Raw genomic sequence first — 18,882 nt, forward strand, 5'->3', positions numbered from 1 at the left:
TTATTCGGGGTGCTGTCTCAGGTCCAAATAAAAAACAGCCAATTTACATGGTTGTGGTGGTATTTATTTGCTCTGGTTTCAGATATGGTACAAAAGAATCGATTTTTCAAGTTGTTTTTATATTTTTTTTCTCTTCACACATGAACAAACACCATGGAAGTGATTCTACACTCCCTGATAAAACAAGTTGTTTTTTGTTTTTGAATACATTCTGTCAATTTATCCTACTATGCTCTGGCAAAAACAAATCTTTGAACTCACTAAGCGGTCCTGACAATGTTGCTACAGTTGTATTGCTATTGGTAACATTGCACACATTCCACTGATGAGTGTTTCTGCACCCCATGGAGGTGTAAAATATTTGACAAATTGGGGAAAATGTGCCACCATGTCCCTCTTAAAGACAAACTTGGCAGACTTTACACATCAAAGTGTGTTTACAGGTGTTAGGGAGTATCACTGCATGGGAAAAATATTGTTTAAAGCCGTGGATGGCTCCTGATTAAGTGTGATAATTGCCTCAAGTGATGTAACATGAGTCAGTTTTAAGCAGTAACCTTGAGTGTTGACAAATTCAGCCTGAACACAACAACAAAACCCTTCAGCTTCATGAATGTCTCCAGTCTCTGGCACTTTCAAAATAAAGGTGCCAGAGACTGGAGACCCCCACTGACCTAAAGGTGGTCAAACTCAGCAAAAATCACCACGGTTTTATTTTACAGTTAAAATATTTTATGTATATGTTTCTATAGAAATGGGTCAAATACAAAATCTGAATTTTTGAAAATATTCTTTAGTTTTTGGAAGTCATCTGACCACCACTTCTGAGTTTCTTGTGACCCCCAAGGGGGTCCCGACCCCTACATTGAGAAACACTTGGGATGGCTCTTAAAATGAAGCCATGACTAATATTAAAATGCCTATAAAAAGAAAAAATGTGTTTTTTTTTTTGTCTTTGTAGCTGATAGGCTATTTATAGGTTAAGCCTATGAGTATTATCATGATGAAATCTGGTCTAAAATTGACACATTAAACTGTTTTAATTGCATTAATAGCGTGCTATTTTTGTGTGGCATTCAAGCTAACGTAGCAGGGAAATGGTTGGATACTAGCTAGAAGCGTCTTCCTGTGTCTACAGCAATGTCGAATATGAACTCTACCCCTTTTGATGGCTCATTTCACAGTAAAAACTTGCACACAGGTCGATGAACACACCAAAACATAACCTTTTATATCACACTTCCCCTTTGCCTCTAACTTTCGATATTTTCCTTTACTTACGATCCGTGGAACACACTTCTTCATAGTTAAACTAATGTTGTCACCTACCGGAAGCGTCTACTGCCTTTCAAAATAAAGTAGGCTTTATCCAAACAAGAAAAGATTCAGTCGGCATAAAGGGGAATGCCCACAAAACGTCCCATCCGGTTTGCGCCGAGGGAGAAAACAAACCGCTTTCTACAATGCCGAGGAACTGTTATGTACCCTTTTTCACAAAAGATAAGTTAAAAAATCCAAATCTGAAGTTTTATATTTTACCAAATCAAAGCACAGAACCGAGGAGAAGAACGGGTGCCTTCAAGCGATCCGGCGGGAGGATGAGTTTGGTCGCCTGTGGGATCCAGAATCCAAACGTGTACGTCTGTAGTCAGCACTTCTTTACAGGTATGACAACGTTATGTTCACCTTATTCAAACTGTTAGATTGTTTCATAGTTAACATGAATGTTCAATTACTAGTTTTAAGAGAAGTAAATTAACTGGAGGCTACCTTGCCTCGTTACAAAAGCTAACGGGATAGGTATTTTGTGATGAAGCACAACTCTGACAAAGCCACTTGTTAAAAGTTATATGCCTCCAGGGACCGATAATTTTTTAGGCTGTTGTGTGTGTAAATCCCTGCGTGATATACCGAGTCATCAATAACCAATATGCAGCTCATGATGGCTATTGTGCAGTAACAGCCATTGTGTGGTGCACAAATTCTCTAAAAAGTGCTAGTTTCCTTGTCAGACATTGAAATCAAACATCAGGCCATTGAGTAGGATCATTCATCCACTCTTTAATAAGATACGGACAAGAATATGAACCTATTAGAGTAATTTTTTTAAATGTATCTATCTCTGTCAGTTGGCTGCAAGGAATCAATGTATGACATTTTAGCGCTAAGCATATATCAGAATTTAAAATCCGCGGGCTGACAGTGCTGTGGCGAGGGGGAAAAGAATTGTTTTCCCCCTTGAAATGCCCCGCCCCATCTATGGCCCAACTGTGATGCAACGCCGACTGTATGTAAGTACCCTTAGCCTGGGAAAGGCTGGGAAAGTACAAATTCAAAAGTAAAAGCATAACAAAGAAATGTTTCCAGAGAAAATCACTTAGCTTGATTTTTAACCTTAACTGCATTTCTTACACAGAAAAAGCAATTAAACTGGAACTCCTTAAAAGTGTAAGCAGTCAGCCTGACAGGGAATCTTTTTAAAAGTTAGTCTTTGTCTTTAGATTGAATGTTTATTTGTTTTCGTCCCATTAAAGTCATTTTGCGCTCAAGTTTAGGATAGTTTTAGTCAAGAAAAGCACTAAAACATTTTAATTCAGTTTCAGTCAATAATGTTCTAATATTTTAGTTTTTTACTTTTAGTAAAACATTTGCTCTCTTTGAACTAAGTTAATTTGCCACAGTTTAAAACTAATACAGATGTAAAACTCTAATACTAATGCACTACCTGTACTTTGATACTTGTAGTACTTTTATATAAAATATCCTGATAAAATCCCTGACATACACCGGCTACTCTCTTGACTTATCTCTGCTTGTGTTTAGACAGATTTTATGCACAGTAGAGAAATATGGATTTTAAATGTCCGACAGTCCAGCACAAACATATTAGTCTAGTTAAATCCCTTTGATGAAAACCAAACTAAACTCTTTTGTCAGGTTTTATGATCAAAGATCTAGTTTTAGATTCTCATGGCTTCCTCACAAGGTTGTTAATGAACATGCATTGCCATTTTTAGTCAACAAAATTAACACTGCTACTGACCAAAAACAGTTCTGATCTTTTAGTTTAAGTGCAATTTTTATAGTTTGGAGTCAGTGTTTCAAATATGGTGACCGTCATCATTGGGTTTCATTAAACCTCTTCAGGAACTAATAAGCAGCATCTGCCTTCATTCAGGTTTGATACAATCTATGATCAGATTCTGTTGAGACAGAAATCTTCAAGTTTAGAAATAGGAAAACTAGAGTTAGGAGGAAGTGACCGCTATGAGCTGCTCAAAGTTTCTGCTTGAGGCTAGTGGCTAAAGGCTACATTAGTCAACTGAAGCATAAAATGTCTGCACAAGACCCACTTGGTTTTGAAAAGGCAGTGGAATCAGTTGGGATAAGAGGGCAATATTTCCACTTAAAGCATTAATTTTTAAGCTTTACAAATAGACACTCCCTATCAAAAGGCTGAGAGTGTTATAGTGAGGAAGTGCATGCTAAACCATTGGAGTGCTCTTTAAATCAGCATCAATTTTAGGAAATGACCACTTCTCCCTACTTTTATCTTTCTAAATAATGGTGCTAAAGCTCCTCTTACCTATCAACCTCCTTTTAGCCCCTTCAGTTCTTTTGGCCTCCCTCAACCCACAGCTAAAAATGCAGCCTTTGTCTCACCCATGATATTTGTGCTGAAGGAAACTGTCTCTCTCTCCCTTCCATCGTTGTAGAAGGCCAAGTGCCAGGCACCAGCGTCCAGGTACTGGACAAACACCGCCTCATTGAGGACCACAGTTTGGATGCTCCTCCTCTCCCGTGGAGACTCCACCACACTCCACTTCTCTTTCCCATCCAGGCGCTCCATATAGTCATACTGCCAGAGAAAGAAAAGAAAGAAAGAAAGAAAGAAAGAAAGAAAGAAAGAGGTGAGGTTTGGGTTTCTTGCAAAAATACAGGTATGAATCTATGATTTAACTATGAAATGCTGTGCTTGCCCTTTTTTGACTTTGACAAGTGATCCTTAGCTGTATATGGAGGGACATTAAAAAGCACAGAAAGTGACTTGAAATCATCAGGGACACACATTAAGAAAGTAACATACAAATCCTGGCAGGGCCACCCATAAGGGGGATAAAGGGGAGTTTTCTGGGGCCCAGTCAAATGAGGGGCCCATGTAGGTCAGCAAAATCATGGTCCATTGTAAAGTTAATCCGTGATAACCATATTCTATAGTCAACCTGAATTATAACCACTCTTATCAAAGAAAAAAACAATAAATTTTATTTATTTATATATGCTGTAGTACAAAATGGCATTTTAAAAATGTGAACCCATTTTCTTAAAAGAGAAATACCCTTTTATTTGTGAAGTTAACAATGTGAATGGGCACACGGAACTAAACAAGTGTGATAATGTCAGACTTTCTAGCTAACCCATGATATCCACAAATGTCAGGATACTAGAAAATAAAGTAGAAGGAGCTAAAATATTGGCAAAAAATAGGTAAAAGTGGCAAAAATGGTCTATAAAGGGCAAAAATTGGCAAAGGGAAGCTGTGAAAAGTGGTTAAAGAATGGCAAAAATTGGATTGAAAGAGGCAAAGAAAGGGGTAAGGCAGAAAATAGGGTTAAGAAGTAAAAATGGGTGGAAGAAATGGCGAAAAGCATTTAAAAATAGCAAAAAATTGGTGAAAAGTGGCAAAAAATGAGTTAAAAACTGGTGCTAAAGGGCTATAAATGCGGTTATAGGTGGCAAAACATTTTTATAAGGGGCAAAAAAAGCGATAAAGCAGCAAATTTGGGTTAAGAAAGGAAAACAGTAGCAAAATGGGTGGTAAAATTGGTGAAAAGTGATTAAAAAGTAGCCAAAATTGGCAAAAATGTCATAAAAATGGCAAAAAATCATTTCAAAGTGGATAAAATTGGCTTAGGTGGAAATAATGGGCAGTCAAACATAAGAAGTGGTTCAAAAGTGGTAAAATCGGTTAAAATTTGTCAACAAAATGGCCCAAGCAGTGAAAAGGCTAAAAGTAGAAAAAACTGGCTAAATTGGCAAAAGTGGGATTAATGTGGAAACAAATGGGACAAAATGGTTGGAAATCGTGGTGAAAAGAGGTTAAAAAGTTGAATGAATAAATAATTTGACATCAGAAGCCAATAACAGTTTGACACACGTTTCAACCCCAACATGAAGTGACTGTCAGCCAGGATAGCTCACACCAATACTACTGATCCAACACACTCATTGACATCATCAATAAATCACAACTGGAGAGGGTCCATTCGTCTTCAGGGGCCCAATCAATTCTGCTGGCAGACCTGAATTCTGGAGGGGTTTCACTCTCTTTGGGTTTCTGAAAACATTGCAAAAAGTAGTTTTCTATTTCAGCCCAGGAGCTGCGACTTTGATGGTCTTTGGCAGCTTAAGTAAGGTCAACCAGTGAAACGGTTGCAATAATTCCATTCTACAAATCAAACCTCTTGTTAATTGAATGGTTTCTAATTAATAAGAGGCAGTAAAACTTACATTAGTGTGAAATTTAATTAAGGGTAAATCCTAGACCAAATGAGTTTTTTCAAACAACTGTTATAATGAATCACAAATGAATTCTAAGATGTCCCATGACACAAGCGAGTATCTAATAATATACTCTCCCTTTTAGCTGATCAATAAGAAGATAAAGGATTTCTAATGATTAAAGGATCATTCTGTGATTAATCCATTAGCCTAAAGGTGCAAGAGATGGAGAATCACTTGCTTGGTTCCAGATGTTACCTGTGCGTGTGAGGGAGGCAGGCCTTTGCGGATGTACACTCCGAAGAGGGCGTCTTTGCCGAGGGATATGTTGAACTTGAGGAACTGGGGCATGCTGAGGTGGAGCAGGGACCTCCAAAACACTCCTGGAGGGACTTCTTGGGTCACTCGCCTCCCGACCTCGATGCTTCCTGTGTCTATACTGCTGTTGCGGCCTGCCCATGGACCTGGAGCAAGGGGAAAAGAAACTGCATAATCTGTGATTATAAGCATTGATTGTCAGAGTCAATAGTTAATCATCACAGTTTACGAGAAATAATCTGCTGTAAAAACTCATGCCCATTGAATGTTAGAGGACGAGCTCCATTAGCTTTGCAAATTGTGAGTCTACAGTTTACGCAACAATGACTGTTGTTACATCTGACAGCGGGATGCAAAATGACGCCTTTGTGGGAAAAGCTACAAGACTGTGGACTTTACTGTCTGGACTAAAATGAGAGCAGGCTGATAGAACTGCAGGGCACAGCTTTCCAAGCAGACACACAGAAACACACAGCATCCTGCAATCAGGTCAGTCATCTAACGGAGCAGAGCGCCGGGGCCCAGACAGAAAACGACTGAGTGTATATGTGTGAGTGTTTGTGTGCAAAAGACAGAAAAATAAAAGAAACAATGAGAAGAACAACAGCAGCATCTGGCCTAGACGGCTGGGGAACACAACACAACAGTCCTCTCATTAATACAGAATACAGACACAGAGCAGCAGCACACACGTACCTATAGTACATGCTGTGTGTGTTACGGAGCGAGATTGAGGGAGAGGGAGAAGAATAGATGGAGAACCGCATGGGGGCCTTAAAAGAAACAAGGGAGGGGGGTGTGCAGTTGGTGTTTTACTTCGCTACTGACTGAGACGATAAAGCAAGCCTGACACAACTCAGTGGAGTGGTTAAACAGCACATACTGATAGCACAGCTCGTACTGTGGCATGAATTATGAAAATATTATAGTTGGTTTGAGCCTGTTTGGGTGTAAAAAATCTACTGGGCTGTTTTAATACATCACACAAAGCATGAACAGCATTTGAAGGATACGCCTGTTTGTACTTAAAAAAAATCAGACAATGTGTGTCTTTCTGGACTTTCCTTTACCGTCTATGGCCCTCAGCCTCAAGCCTCCAAGACAACATAAATCTTCAGAAATAGGTCAGAGTGTAAAGCTTTAGGTGTGGAGAATATATTGCCCTGGCTGTGGACTATTTTCAGCTGCAGATTAATACACATTTTGCATGCTTGGGTATTCCCAGCAGCAGAGAGACTATGTGGATGTTTGCGGGATCGAGTCAAAGCTTATTTTCACCAAAATGAAAGATGTAAGTGCATTTGACATGGCTACATTTTATTTTTCTGAACAGTTTTTAGCAACAAAAGAAAGAAAATGTTTAATGGATATTCATTGTTGGTTTTAATGTGCTATGACATTTTTTTGAAAGTCAGATTATGAAGAAATATATAGACAAAGGCTGAATGATATCTGCTGAGAACTGAGCACTAAGCAGGCTAAGTTTGCATCTTCTGCATGTATGTTCAGACTACAGGTGAGGCACCTCTCACAGATACACCTGCATGGTGCTCAAGGCAGACACTGTTACAAGAGGCCTATCCTGGATCTCTTCCCAGTCTGTTAACATATAAATGTGCCAGGTGTTTATTTTACAGCTTCATGTGCTGCAGTGTGTGATGTCTGGGTGCGTCATAGCTCTCATATCAGGTGTTTGTGTGCTCCCTGCTGTCACAGCTCTGTCTTTCTTCACAAGTTTTACCTCAATAACTCCCCCTACAAGTGACATGTTTCATTGTATACATCAACGATGTATTCAGAATAAAAGCATTATTTAAGGAAATGCTAAACCAGGCTTTTACTTTGAAAAACATAAACTGGAAGTGTACTAGTTCTGTGTTTATCTTGCCCGTGACAAATTCTGTCCTAATGGTGTGGAAACAGAAAACTTCCCTAATGGTTTAAATTTAGAAAAACAGAATCATTTCAGCTTGTGGCCTTTATCATTATCATCAAGAAACAGATTGCAAACAAACCTAGCACAAAAAGTAAGGAAATTTATTTTTGGTATATTATTTCTTGCTTCTTGGCAATAAATCTTATACCGTTGGAAAGCCTGTTTATTTCTCTTTTAAATGGTGCCACATTTTTAAGGAACATGTATTTATGGGATGAGCAGGAGAGCTGAGTATGTGGGTAGCATCCATGAAAAACTTGCCAAATCTTCTCTGCCAGTGCCAAACAGCTTATTTTGCTGTTGCTATTGAGTTTTGTTTTGAGCTTCTGGTACCCCCTGGTGCTTACAGTCAGGCACCTAATGAGTGAAAGCTGCCTAAGGCAGTTGGATCATAGGGTCAAACTGTGGAGAAGATGCAAAGAACACCGAGTGACCAACACAACCCCATTGGCTGACTTGCAACAAATGCTGGTTTGAAGAATTGGATGCCATCCCACAGCAGTGTGTGTGACCAGGCTGGTGACCAGCATGAGGAGGAGATGCCAGGCTGTTGTGGCTGTCTCCTGTTTGTTAAATGGCTAAATTGATAAGTTGCCAATAAGTGTTGTTTCTTCAGACTTCAATCATCCAATCCACCAAACACCAAACTAGAGTTAATGGCAGAATAGGCTGTTTGGCACTGGCAGAGAAGATTTTGCAAATTTTTCTTGGTGCAACCCACATACTCAGCTCTGCTGCTCATCCCACAAATGGATGTTCCTTACACCATTTAAAAGGAAATAAACAGGCTTTCCAGCGGTATATGATTCATTGCCAAGAAGCAGTGTTACATCCAAACTCAAATCCCTTTACTCTTTGTACTAGGTTTTTATTCTACCAATTTGGACATATATTTCAGCTACAACAGCAGCTTTCATATATCTTTCTTTGGAGCAACAAGCTGCTCACAGAAAAGTAGGGGCTCTATTCTCTTGATTTTCTGAGCATGAGACGTGCACTTCACGCAGGCAGTCTGGAAGCCCTGACTTGTTAACATGCAAACACAAAAATCAAGCCGTGTTAAGGCCAAGACGTGGATGTCATGCGCCCAGTGTGACAGCGTCAGGCTTGACAGTCACAGTTGATAATGTGAGGTTTTGTCAAATCATAACAGGCCTGGTCAGGCTGACTTAATGCAACTTTGAATGCCATTGATGACATTTCAGTTACACAGAAATTAGATAATTTATGATGTTTATGAAGAAATGAGAAGCTTCTTCCACCTGCACCCCCATATGTGTTAGAGCTGCTGATGAAAGGGTGCACAATGTGATATTTAAAATCCAAAATTGACTCAAAGCTCCCAAAAAAGTAAAAAAAACCCCATCTAATTTATGATGTAAATTTAGTAAGTGTTCATAAAAAGCAACTATATTTATCTTGAAAAGACAAAGAAAAAAAAACCCTTCATTGCATTTTTGTTTCCAGTATCACTCAGCTCTAATATAATCAATAATAAAAAAGGCTGCACTGTCTTCCAGACCTGAGTTTTGCCTAGTAACTCGACATGCACAGCGAGGGTGTTTTTCAAGAGGGTAATGTGTGCTGTAGTTCATACCTCTGCCTCCAGAGGGCAGCGTGGCCACATCACTGTTGACAGGCAGACCAGCTCCCAGTCCGTTGTTCAACACCGGGCCGTCGGACGGCTTCAGCTGCCAGTTCAAACCCAGCAAGTTGATCGCTGCACACAAAGGAGGGACGGAGAGAGAGAAAAAGAGAAAAGGAGAGAGTGAGGACGTACAGTACGACTAGTGCTGGGAATTGTCTATGAGTCTGGTATAAAAAAAGCCACACTTGAAAGCTCATCGAGCCAAAGAAATCCAGGAGGCCAGCCCCCTGTGTCTGATCTGTCATTTGAAGCAGCGTGGCTTTTATGGAACACTGCTTTTAAATTTGTGCTGGTGCTTATCAATCACGGGACGCTGATACCAAAGTGGCAGGTAACCTACAATACAAAAACTAAGACACGCTGAACAAAACAGACAATTATAAACAATAAAGATAGCTCCTTTTGTTCCCTTTCTTTACCTCCACCTCTCACAATCTTCTTTCAACTTGACAGCGTCTCCTGCTTTTATTTTTGAGCCTTTACACCGTCTCACGGAGAGCATATGACAGATTGGTCTCTGAAGAGTTCGCTCTATGACTCTACCTTTCCTTTCTCTTCTTCTTTTGTCCTCTGTTGTGTTATTGTGTGCTGGAGGTTTAAGTCTGCTCAAGTGTGTTCGCTCCTCACTTTGTCAGACCCCCACCTCCCCACTTCTCCTGAGTGTTTTCCCTCTTTAGCTTCATGCTGCCAAGTCTCTCCTCTTTAAATCAGGAGAGGGAAACAGCACGAAAAACAACACTGAGAAAATGGTTGATTCTCATACTGGACGGTAGGTACGGTAAATGTTTGGGGATTTTGTCTTTCTTTGGGTGACATGTTTGCTTTTGAGTGCTGTAAATGATCTTTCAATGTAGAACATCCTTCTGTCGTGTTTGAATATTTAAAATTGTGTAACACAAAAAGGAACAATGCACCTGCAATGTTGTAAGCATACATGAATAGTTAGATGTGAGCTTTGAGGACGCACATGGATGTGTGGTTGTGTTTGATGCATTATGTAGGTGTTACTGCATGCCTCTCAGCGCCAGTCTTATCCCCTGCACATGAGCCAGCTAACACCTGCATCTGAAGCCTAGGAATCAATTTCCCTCTTGTCAAATTCTATCTCCACTCACATAAGGTTTGCACACACAGGGATGAGCGTAAAACTTGCAAGAAAAAGGGGGGAGCTGCGGCTTTGCTGCAGGGGCAGGCTCATTCTTACCCCCAATGTCCCATCTCTCTATCTGTTATTCTTTGTTTCTTCCATTTTCTGTTTCCTTCTCTTTCCCTCTATCTCCCCTCCCTCGCTCCTGGTCAAAGGAAAGCGCTGACACCTCGGCTGCTGCACGGCCTCCACTGTCAGCTCTTTTTTATTTTTCATAGGAGGAGGGGGGAGGATTGGTATAGAGAACAAGAAAGAGAGAGAGGGTGAGAATGCAAGGGAACTACAGTGCCCTTCCTCCCTTGCTCTCTTTTCTCTTACATCCACCTCTTGCCCTCTTCTCTCTCATGGCGCTGACCTTCATCCCTCTCCCCTTTTTTCCTTTTAATTCCCCGTCTTTTCTTCTGTCTTTTCTTCTTATCTCAGCCTGTCTTTTCCCTTGTAGATAACGCACGCACGCATCCGTGCACACATGCAGACGCATGCACGCGCAAAGATGCTATCACAAGAAGCAGTCGATGGAAAGATTACCTATTGAATTAGAGAGAGACAGTAAGCAATAGTGAGTCTATTGTGAATGTGCTCTCAATCTAGGTCATCCCCAGGAATGCATCAGTCAGCCCTATAGTTAGCTTATTGTGTTTGTCTCCTCAGATTGTGTGTGGGTGTTTAAGGGTCGCTGCACATAAGGTTTTCCCAAATTAGTTTTTTTTCTTTCTCTTTGATTTTTTTTGGTCCCTTAGGTGGCTGTGAAGGGCTGACCAATAGATGGCACTCTTACTCCTTGGTGTCAGGAGCACAAAAGCTTTGTCAACAGGTTTCTTTGCAGTAACCCACACGGGGCAGGATAGACAGACAGAGAAAGACGGACAGCGACACAGAAAACACTCAAAATCATTCATACTTTACAAGAATCAACCCTCTTTGTACACTTCTGACTCTCTAAGGGTGTAATTTTAGCCCAATTCAAAGGCTGAACTTGACGTATTTCTCCTTCGTGTTGCCTTAATTTAAAGTATTTTCTTTTCGGATCATGATTGCCGTAATTACTGTTTTCAAGCTGCATTGGAAGGCTTTATTAAATGTCATGCCAATAAAGCCTGTCTGAAATGAATTCCACTGACAGAGAACAGACAAGTCTGACGTGTGCTGTGCTGTGCTCCTGTTTTTCCTTTATCATGTTCATTTTTACAGACACTCACACAAAAAACACACATTTACTCACACACACATGCAGCAAGATCAGAGAGAGGCAGGTTTAACAAGCAAAACCAGTTGGATTAAAAATAGATCAGCTGCTTCATGAGGTTTTTTATGTAATCTCGATGCATAATTCAGAAAGGCAAAGTGCTTGGCAGTATCGTCTGCAAAAGAGAGCATCTGAAACAGCGGCAGCACACGTGATTCCTGGGGGAAAAAAAAGGGACGGATTGATGGACAGGGCGACAGGAGAGATGAAAAGGAGGAGGTGGTGGCCGGCCTTGGAGATGGGGCAACGGTCAGGAGCTCTTGGAGAAATCATGCTGAACCTTGGCAGAGAAAGAAAAGAAGGAACAGAGAGAATACTGGAGGATGGCGAGAACTGAGAGAATATTAAAGAACATATAAAATCCCCCGAGGAAACAAAAAAAAGAGCAGGGAAACAGGCTACAGATGATGTTGTAGAGAAGAGAGGAAGAGATGAATAAGGGCCTCTGCGGATGAAATGAGGAAGGCAGAAGATGGTGAGTGGAGAGAAAAGATTTAAAGGATGAGTGGCCCTGTATTCATTGACTGGTTGGGTGAGAAAAGATGGTCCGGATTCGTCCACTGACAGTAAGTGGCTCACAACATGGGCAATCAGACAGAAATACAATGCTGGTGTGTAAGGCTACACGTTTGCAGAAATATTTATACGTCCTGGAGTTAAAGGGTGTAAATGGATTTCTGCATGAAAGGAAGAGAGAGCGGCAGAGATGGAGAAAGGTGACTTTGTGCACTGAGTGCCGCCTGACTGGAAACTATTGTATCATCATCATTCTGTTCTCTGGAACATGTTCCAACTCTTCAAACTTTCTCTCCCTTTTCTCCCCTGGATCTTAGAATCACAATCAGCTTTATTGGCCAAGTATGCTTATGCAACAAGGAATTTGACTCTGGTAAGCTTTGGTCTTAGTGTACAGAAATTACACATTAAATACAAAAAATAAATGAACTTAAAAGTATTAAACTTATAAATTCTTGTTGGTATTATTTTAATACGTACAAGTCTGTGTGCATTAAAAGTATGGTTGCAAGATGTAGAACAGGTGCAGAGATGCTGACTAAGCATGATCAAAGTATAAAGCATGCAAGTATGTGGGCAGATTTACACTAATTAGATAAAATAATTTAAGATAAATGATCAGTGCAAATGTGCATATGAGGTAAGGCAATTTACCAGATAGAGCCTTCTTACAATATTTGAGCTACAGTAAATAGATGAATTACCTGCAGCTTTTGAGTATGGCACATAAATTAGTACAGTGAGTAGATTAATCAGTGCAAATGTGCATAAGAGGTGAGGCATTTTACCACAGTGAGCCTTCTTATGGTGTTTGAGTTACAGCAGATAGATGAATTGCTTGCAGCTTTTGAGTATAGTACATAGATTAAAGGGATATTTCGGGATTTTTGAAGTTGGGTCGTATAAGGTACTTGGCTAGTGGCATTAGCCTCCAGTGATTTCTGTGAATGTTGGTTCTGTGGTTATTACGAGCTCAGAGAGATCCGCAACATATCAGCTGTAGATGGGAACATTTCATCCAAGTAGTTTGATGAGTTTCACGTAAAAATGGGCCAAAGAAAAATGTTGGCTCGCCTGGATGCTGTGTTGAAAACATACAAAGCACTTAATTTCTCCCAAAAAACCCCCTCTGTGTCAGGCACTAATTTACATTGCAGCTTTCGCCATTTTGTCTCCTTCTGCCATGCACTGATAACCTCTGATCAGCTGTGTGGATCCGTGGGCTTCTACAGGTATAATAACACCACACCAAGCTAAAACAAAGATAATATGTGTGATTTTGACTCGAGTGATGATGATGTGCTGTTTACTGTAGATACAAGAGGAATGTGGAAAGAACCGGTGTACACAGAAGAAGAACTTACACAGCTGGAGAGTCAACAGGCTGAAAGAGAGAGCAGAGAAACTTCACTTGAAAGTTTTGAGCAGTAAAGATCCTAAGCATGGGTTCACATTTTCAACACCTACACCACCAGGTAAGTTGAAATCGCTCTTAGACACAGAGGGGTTTTTTGGGAGAAATTAAGTGCTTTGTACATTTTCAACACAGCGTATAGTTGAGCCAACATATTTTCCTGGCCCATTTTTACGTAAAACTTGTTAAACTATGCAGATAAAACGTTCCCATCTACAGCAATTATGCAGCGGGTCTCTCTGAGCTTGTAATAACCAAAGGAACAACTTTCACAGAAATCACTGGAAGCTTATGCCACTACTTCCAAAAATCCTGAAATATCCCTTTAAATTAGCAATAAGCACAGTGAGGAGATTTATTAGAGCAAAGATGCATATGAGGTGAGGCATTTTACCACAGAGAGCTTTCTTGCAGTATTTGAGTTAAAGTGAATAGATGGACTATTTGCAGTATTTGAGTACAGCAAATACATTTAATCAGTTAACAGTATGGTAAATAGATTAAATAGAGCAAATATGCATATGAGGCATTTTACCACAGTGAGCCTTCTTCAAATGTTTGACTTACAGTAGACGAATTACTTGCAGTATTTGTGTACTGTTAAATGGATTAAATTAGTTCTTAGTCATAATTGTAAATTAATGACTGCAAATATGCATGCGAGGTGAGGCATTTTACCACAGTGAACATATGTAATACAGTTAATAGATGGATTACTTGCAGCATTTAAGTACGGTTGAATACGGTCTTTCTTTTGTGTCCTTCTTACCTCAGTCATATCATTGCCTATTTAAATCTCAGCATCTCCAACTGAACCAACTGAACTTCTCTTAATTGTACAAAAGGTTCTGAATGGCCTCTTGCATGTTTTTTGTGTAATCTCCTGCAATGTAACTTGAAATACACAAAGAGCACATGTTGCACACATACACACATGCATTGGCAGCACACTTTTCCTTGCCATCTCCCCTGGCCATCCTGATAAATGCATATTAACTGTTCTAATTCACCACTAAATTAACAACTCTGACCTCAATTAGGGCGGTAATTGTAGCTAGCCCCCCATCCAGAGCCCGACTGCTAATTGGTTTAGGAGGCCTGTTTCTACCTTCCGTCCCCCCTTTTTCCATCTCAAAGGCCCTCATTTAGCGAGCTGGTAGACATTTTATTGTCCAAACCAAAACACATGCACAAAAAGCAGCCACCTGAGAAAACACACCTTGGCTGTTTATTTCAGTATCACTCACACCTCTTCCTCTATCTCTGCAACACAGGCGGGCAGCGCTAATGTTGGAGGGACTAAGGAGAAAAAAAAGTGTGCAGCTTTAGATTCTCAATATTCCAGCCATTTGGGATATTTCTTGAAGTTTACAGCACAATATCCACTTATGTAGTCTATAAATAAAGCAGACCTCTCTCTCAGTGAAGTTCTGAAGGAGCTGCTTGCTGAGATCATTTAGAGTCTCAGACGGAGCGACGGGGGCGGCGGTTGGCTCTTGCCCTCGGGGGTCATATACTCTGAGCGAGACAATTTCTCTGCTACTAAGTGTGCGAGTGGATGCATGCTTAAAATTGCATGGTATTAACAACAAAGTGCACGCTCGGCCCGCACGCACGCCGGCGCACACACTGCAACCCCCGATGGGACCTCCTCGCCCAGCTGATGCAACTGAACTGTAATTGACTGCAACACAAAAGGTTATGTGAGTTGCTCGCAGCTCCCACCTGCCAGACAGTGTGTGGCGGGGAGAGAATCGGCAACTCACTCAATCACACGGCAGAAATGGCTTCCTCATTGGCACTGAAATATTGAGACGGCCCCTACACGGATGCGCACGTGTGCATGTATGCGAGTGTGTGAGATGGGCTAAATGAAAAGAGATGTGAATCTGACTGATGTCCTCCTTTCTGAATCCTCATTTCCTCTTCAGATATCTCTACCCTGACCCAACCCCCCAACACACACCCCTCCCACTCTCCTCGCCACATCAAGCCACTCTGCTACGTCTCATCCCTCCCTACCTCGGTCCTTTCCCTCTCATCGATCTGTATTAGAAACAGGATATGAGGAACTATGCTATCTTATCGCAGATCAGAGAGAGAGAGAGAGAGAATGAGTGAGGAAGAAAGACGAAGGAAGAGTGCGTTCTCGCTAAGACGAAGGAGGGAGAGACCAGAAAAAATGAGATGGAGAGAAAGGAAGAGAGGACAGCAATTTCTTTCTGTTTGCCTTCATCCATCTCCTGTTTCGAACTGGGGACTAGTGAAACACCACAGACCTAATTGGACTAACGACTGGGCCTGATAAGACCTGCACTAATGAATAAATGAAAGAGGAAATGGATGAATGAATTGAGCCAATCCCACCCAACACCTAGCTGTGCATCAACCAACAAACACTGTACTTAAACACACATCAAGGCAACAATATTTCCTTTAGAGCAGTGGTTCCCAACTGGCAGGTCAGAACCCAAAAATGTGCAGTGGCTCTCAGGGCTTCATGATTGCAGGCTGTTTTACCATTAGGCTAAAGGGTTTCTTGCTCCAAGGGGCCTTGAGATACATCTAAAATTATGTTTTAAATGATATGTGCTGACTCACATATAATAAAAAGGGTGCCTGTTGTATGTGGTGGGGCACAAGTGCGCACTAAGTTGTCACACATTTATAGTGAAATATTGGCCCTGGTAAAGATAAGACACAGCAGGTTTTATAGGGAAAAATAAAAAAATTGCATCATAATAGGCACCACAGATAAAATAAAGTAGCCAAATATTGAAGTTATTTTCACATATTTTTCCATAAAGTAGAATAATTTGACTCCATAACAGTTTATACCAACGTGACACACCAACTAGACTGATTCATATCTCCACTGCATGGATATTATTTCACATTCATCTGGGAAACTCTCAATACAAATTTTTCGGGAAGGGCAAAGCTTTCAAAAATTCTCCAAAGGTGATTGGATGAGTGTTTTCTCTGTTGCATTCATTACGGGCCAACCACAGCACGAGACAAAATGATGTAGTAGGCATTCACATCTGTGGTAACCTGAGCTTGACAAGTTGGTGCTGCTGTAGTTTATGATTGGCGCAGCTTGTTGGTGGATAAAACTCATGCCTAGGCCCGTTGGGAGAAGTGCAAAACATTTTGAGCCCTATGCAGTTTTTTTAACCATTGTGTCTCATCTGGACTTTTTGCATCATGAAGCTTATAAAACAGTAAGCTTGTGGAGCACAGTCAAATTCTTAACATATTTCATTCACAACAACCTGGACTTTAAGGATACAAAGAATTCAAAAAATTAAACTGAAATGAACACTCATGTATTCATGTATTACATACAGTAATAATTACAATAATAACTTTAGACATTTTTGCACAAACTTGGTTTTGACATCTCTTGGGGACCAAAAGTGGAAAAAATAATCATTTTGTGACAAAAATCCTTTAAAATACTCACACATTTACATATTTGCACTTTTAGTAATTGGCTTATATGAGTCATTATTCAAGACATAGAGTGACACATCACAGCCTCTCTGTGTCTCTTTCTCTCCATTATGAGTCATTCAGCCTCTCTTCTCCAGTTTCTAAGGGTTTGCACATGTGATGACGGAACATCTGCCATTGGTTGTCATAGCCCAGTCACAATAACTTATGGGATACAAAACAGACAATCTGCAGAAATGATCGACAAATGGGTTTTGAAATGGATAAAAAGACATGTAATATCAGAGTTACTGGTGTGGATTTAATATTTAAAGATCATGGAAAGTCATTCAAGTTCCAGGCTTGGTAGAAAACATTCTATGAGAGCTACAAAGGCATGGATAGCATCATTAGAATGACACAATGAAGGGCTTTCAGAGGGAATAAAGTATGTGGCTAATATTTTGGGTTCAAAAGTTAGTTAACTTTGAATAACACGTCTCTTTTTGTCATATATGACAACGCCGGGCTCAATGTGGCCCAGTTCTAATAAAACTGCTGCTATATTTTGGCTACATCCAAGCTAATCGCTACACCAGTGGTAGCCATTGTATATCCTGGCTTACAGGGAACTAGACCCCACCGATAACTAACACCATCTCATGCTGAAGCAGCTGCTCATTTCTGTTCTTTGCTCTTTATTTAATAAAGAAACATGGTCCAGTTTGGATCAAACTCCCACTATGCTTTAGCTACATCTGAGCTACACTGGTGGCAGCCATTGCCATCAACTTCCAGTAAAAGTAAACCCCGCCCATATAAATCAAGCTGATGTGTACCACAGACTCTGCTTTGTTTACTTGAAATCAGGAATGTAGGAAACTTATTAATATCTATAGTTAACCATGTCATTAGTGGACAGTAAGGATATCTATCAAGTACAACTATAAAAGGTGAAGGTGGATTATCTAAATTCATCCGTGGGACTTGAAGTAGTTGAGCTGGTTTGATAGGGTCAGGTGGTACAGTTCTGCAAAGATTTTGTATAAGATGCTGAACATCCAACCTGGAAAAAGCTAAAATAAAATATCAACATCACTTTGTATCCCATGGTCTAAAATCTTTTTCAGAGGGAAACAAATTTTTACCCAAATCTGAATTTTTGGATATGTCCAAAAGATACTGGAGAGATTAGTGTCAGTGTGTCCACACAGTCTCCAGCAGTTATGGTGAGGCTAGTTTGGTGGTCAATAATGCACTTATTAAACATGTTTTTTGTCCTCTTTTTGTTCAGTACTACATTTTGTTTTTTGTAAGTTCCAAACTGCAATATTTTTCATAAAACAAGTTTGAATGGTGGAAATTTTTTGTATACATCAGTAGCAATGTCTCACTAAGGAGGTAGTGGTGGGTCTTGAAGCCAAAGAACCATTGCTTTAAAATGTGTCCAAAAATTGCAGGTATTCTAACAAGTCAAAGGGTGAAGCACCACTGTCAGAACAAGTGTGCACCTTGCTTTGTGCCACCCGACCAGTGCTTGTGACCCATTTATCCCTCAGTGCAGATGGCGTAGCACCTTGTGGCTGGTCCTGGCCGTGCCCTGCCCTTTTCCTGGACTGGCGTCGTGTGGTAAGATCCCAACCTTATCAGTGCGACAGGCCCTGCTGCTACAGACACCCGCCCTACGTCTGATCCTTATGCCCAGGTTCCTGAATTCACC

General features: G+C 40.5%; 1 protein-coding gene across 3 annotated transcripts in view; it reads right to left on the reverse strand.

Moving 5' to 3' along the window:
* The window catches only part of tenm2 (teneurin transmembrane protein 2), a 274,412-nt gene that overhangs the window by 52,808 nt on the left and 202,722 nt on the right, over nt 1–18,882 (reverse strand). Inside the window, exons 6-8 of one of the 3 annotated variants that reach the window (XM_041797918.1) lie at nt 9,354–9,476; nt 5,761–5,966; nt 3,664–3,859 (exon numbers count right to left, since the gene is read on the reverse strand). In XM_041797918.1, coding sequence (XP_041653852.1) covers nt 3,664–3,859; nt 5,761–5,966; nt 9,354–9,476 — 525 coding nt within the window. Of the gene's footprint in view, nt 1–1,226; nt 1,308–3,663; nt 3,860–5,760; nt 5,988–9,353; nt 9,477–18,882 lie in introns of those variants that run through there. The other 2 variants (XM_041797919.1, XM_041797920.1) reach the window with 2 other exon arrangements.

This window comes from Cheilinus undulatus, linkage group 10, assembly GCF_018320785.1.
Source record: "Cheilinus undulatus linkage group 10, ASM1832078v1, whole genome shotgun sequence".
Taxonomy (NCBI): domain Eukaryota; kingdom Metazoa; phylum Chordata; class Actinopteri; order Labriformes; family Labridae; genus Cheilinus; species Cheilinus undulatus.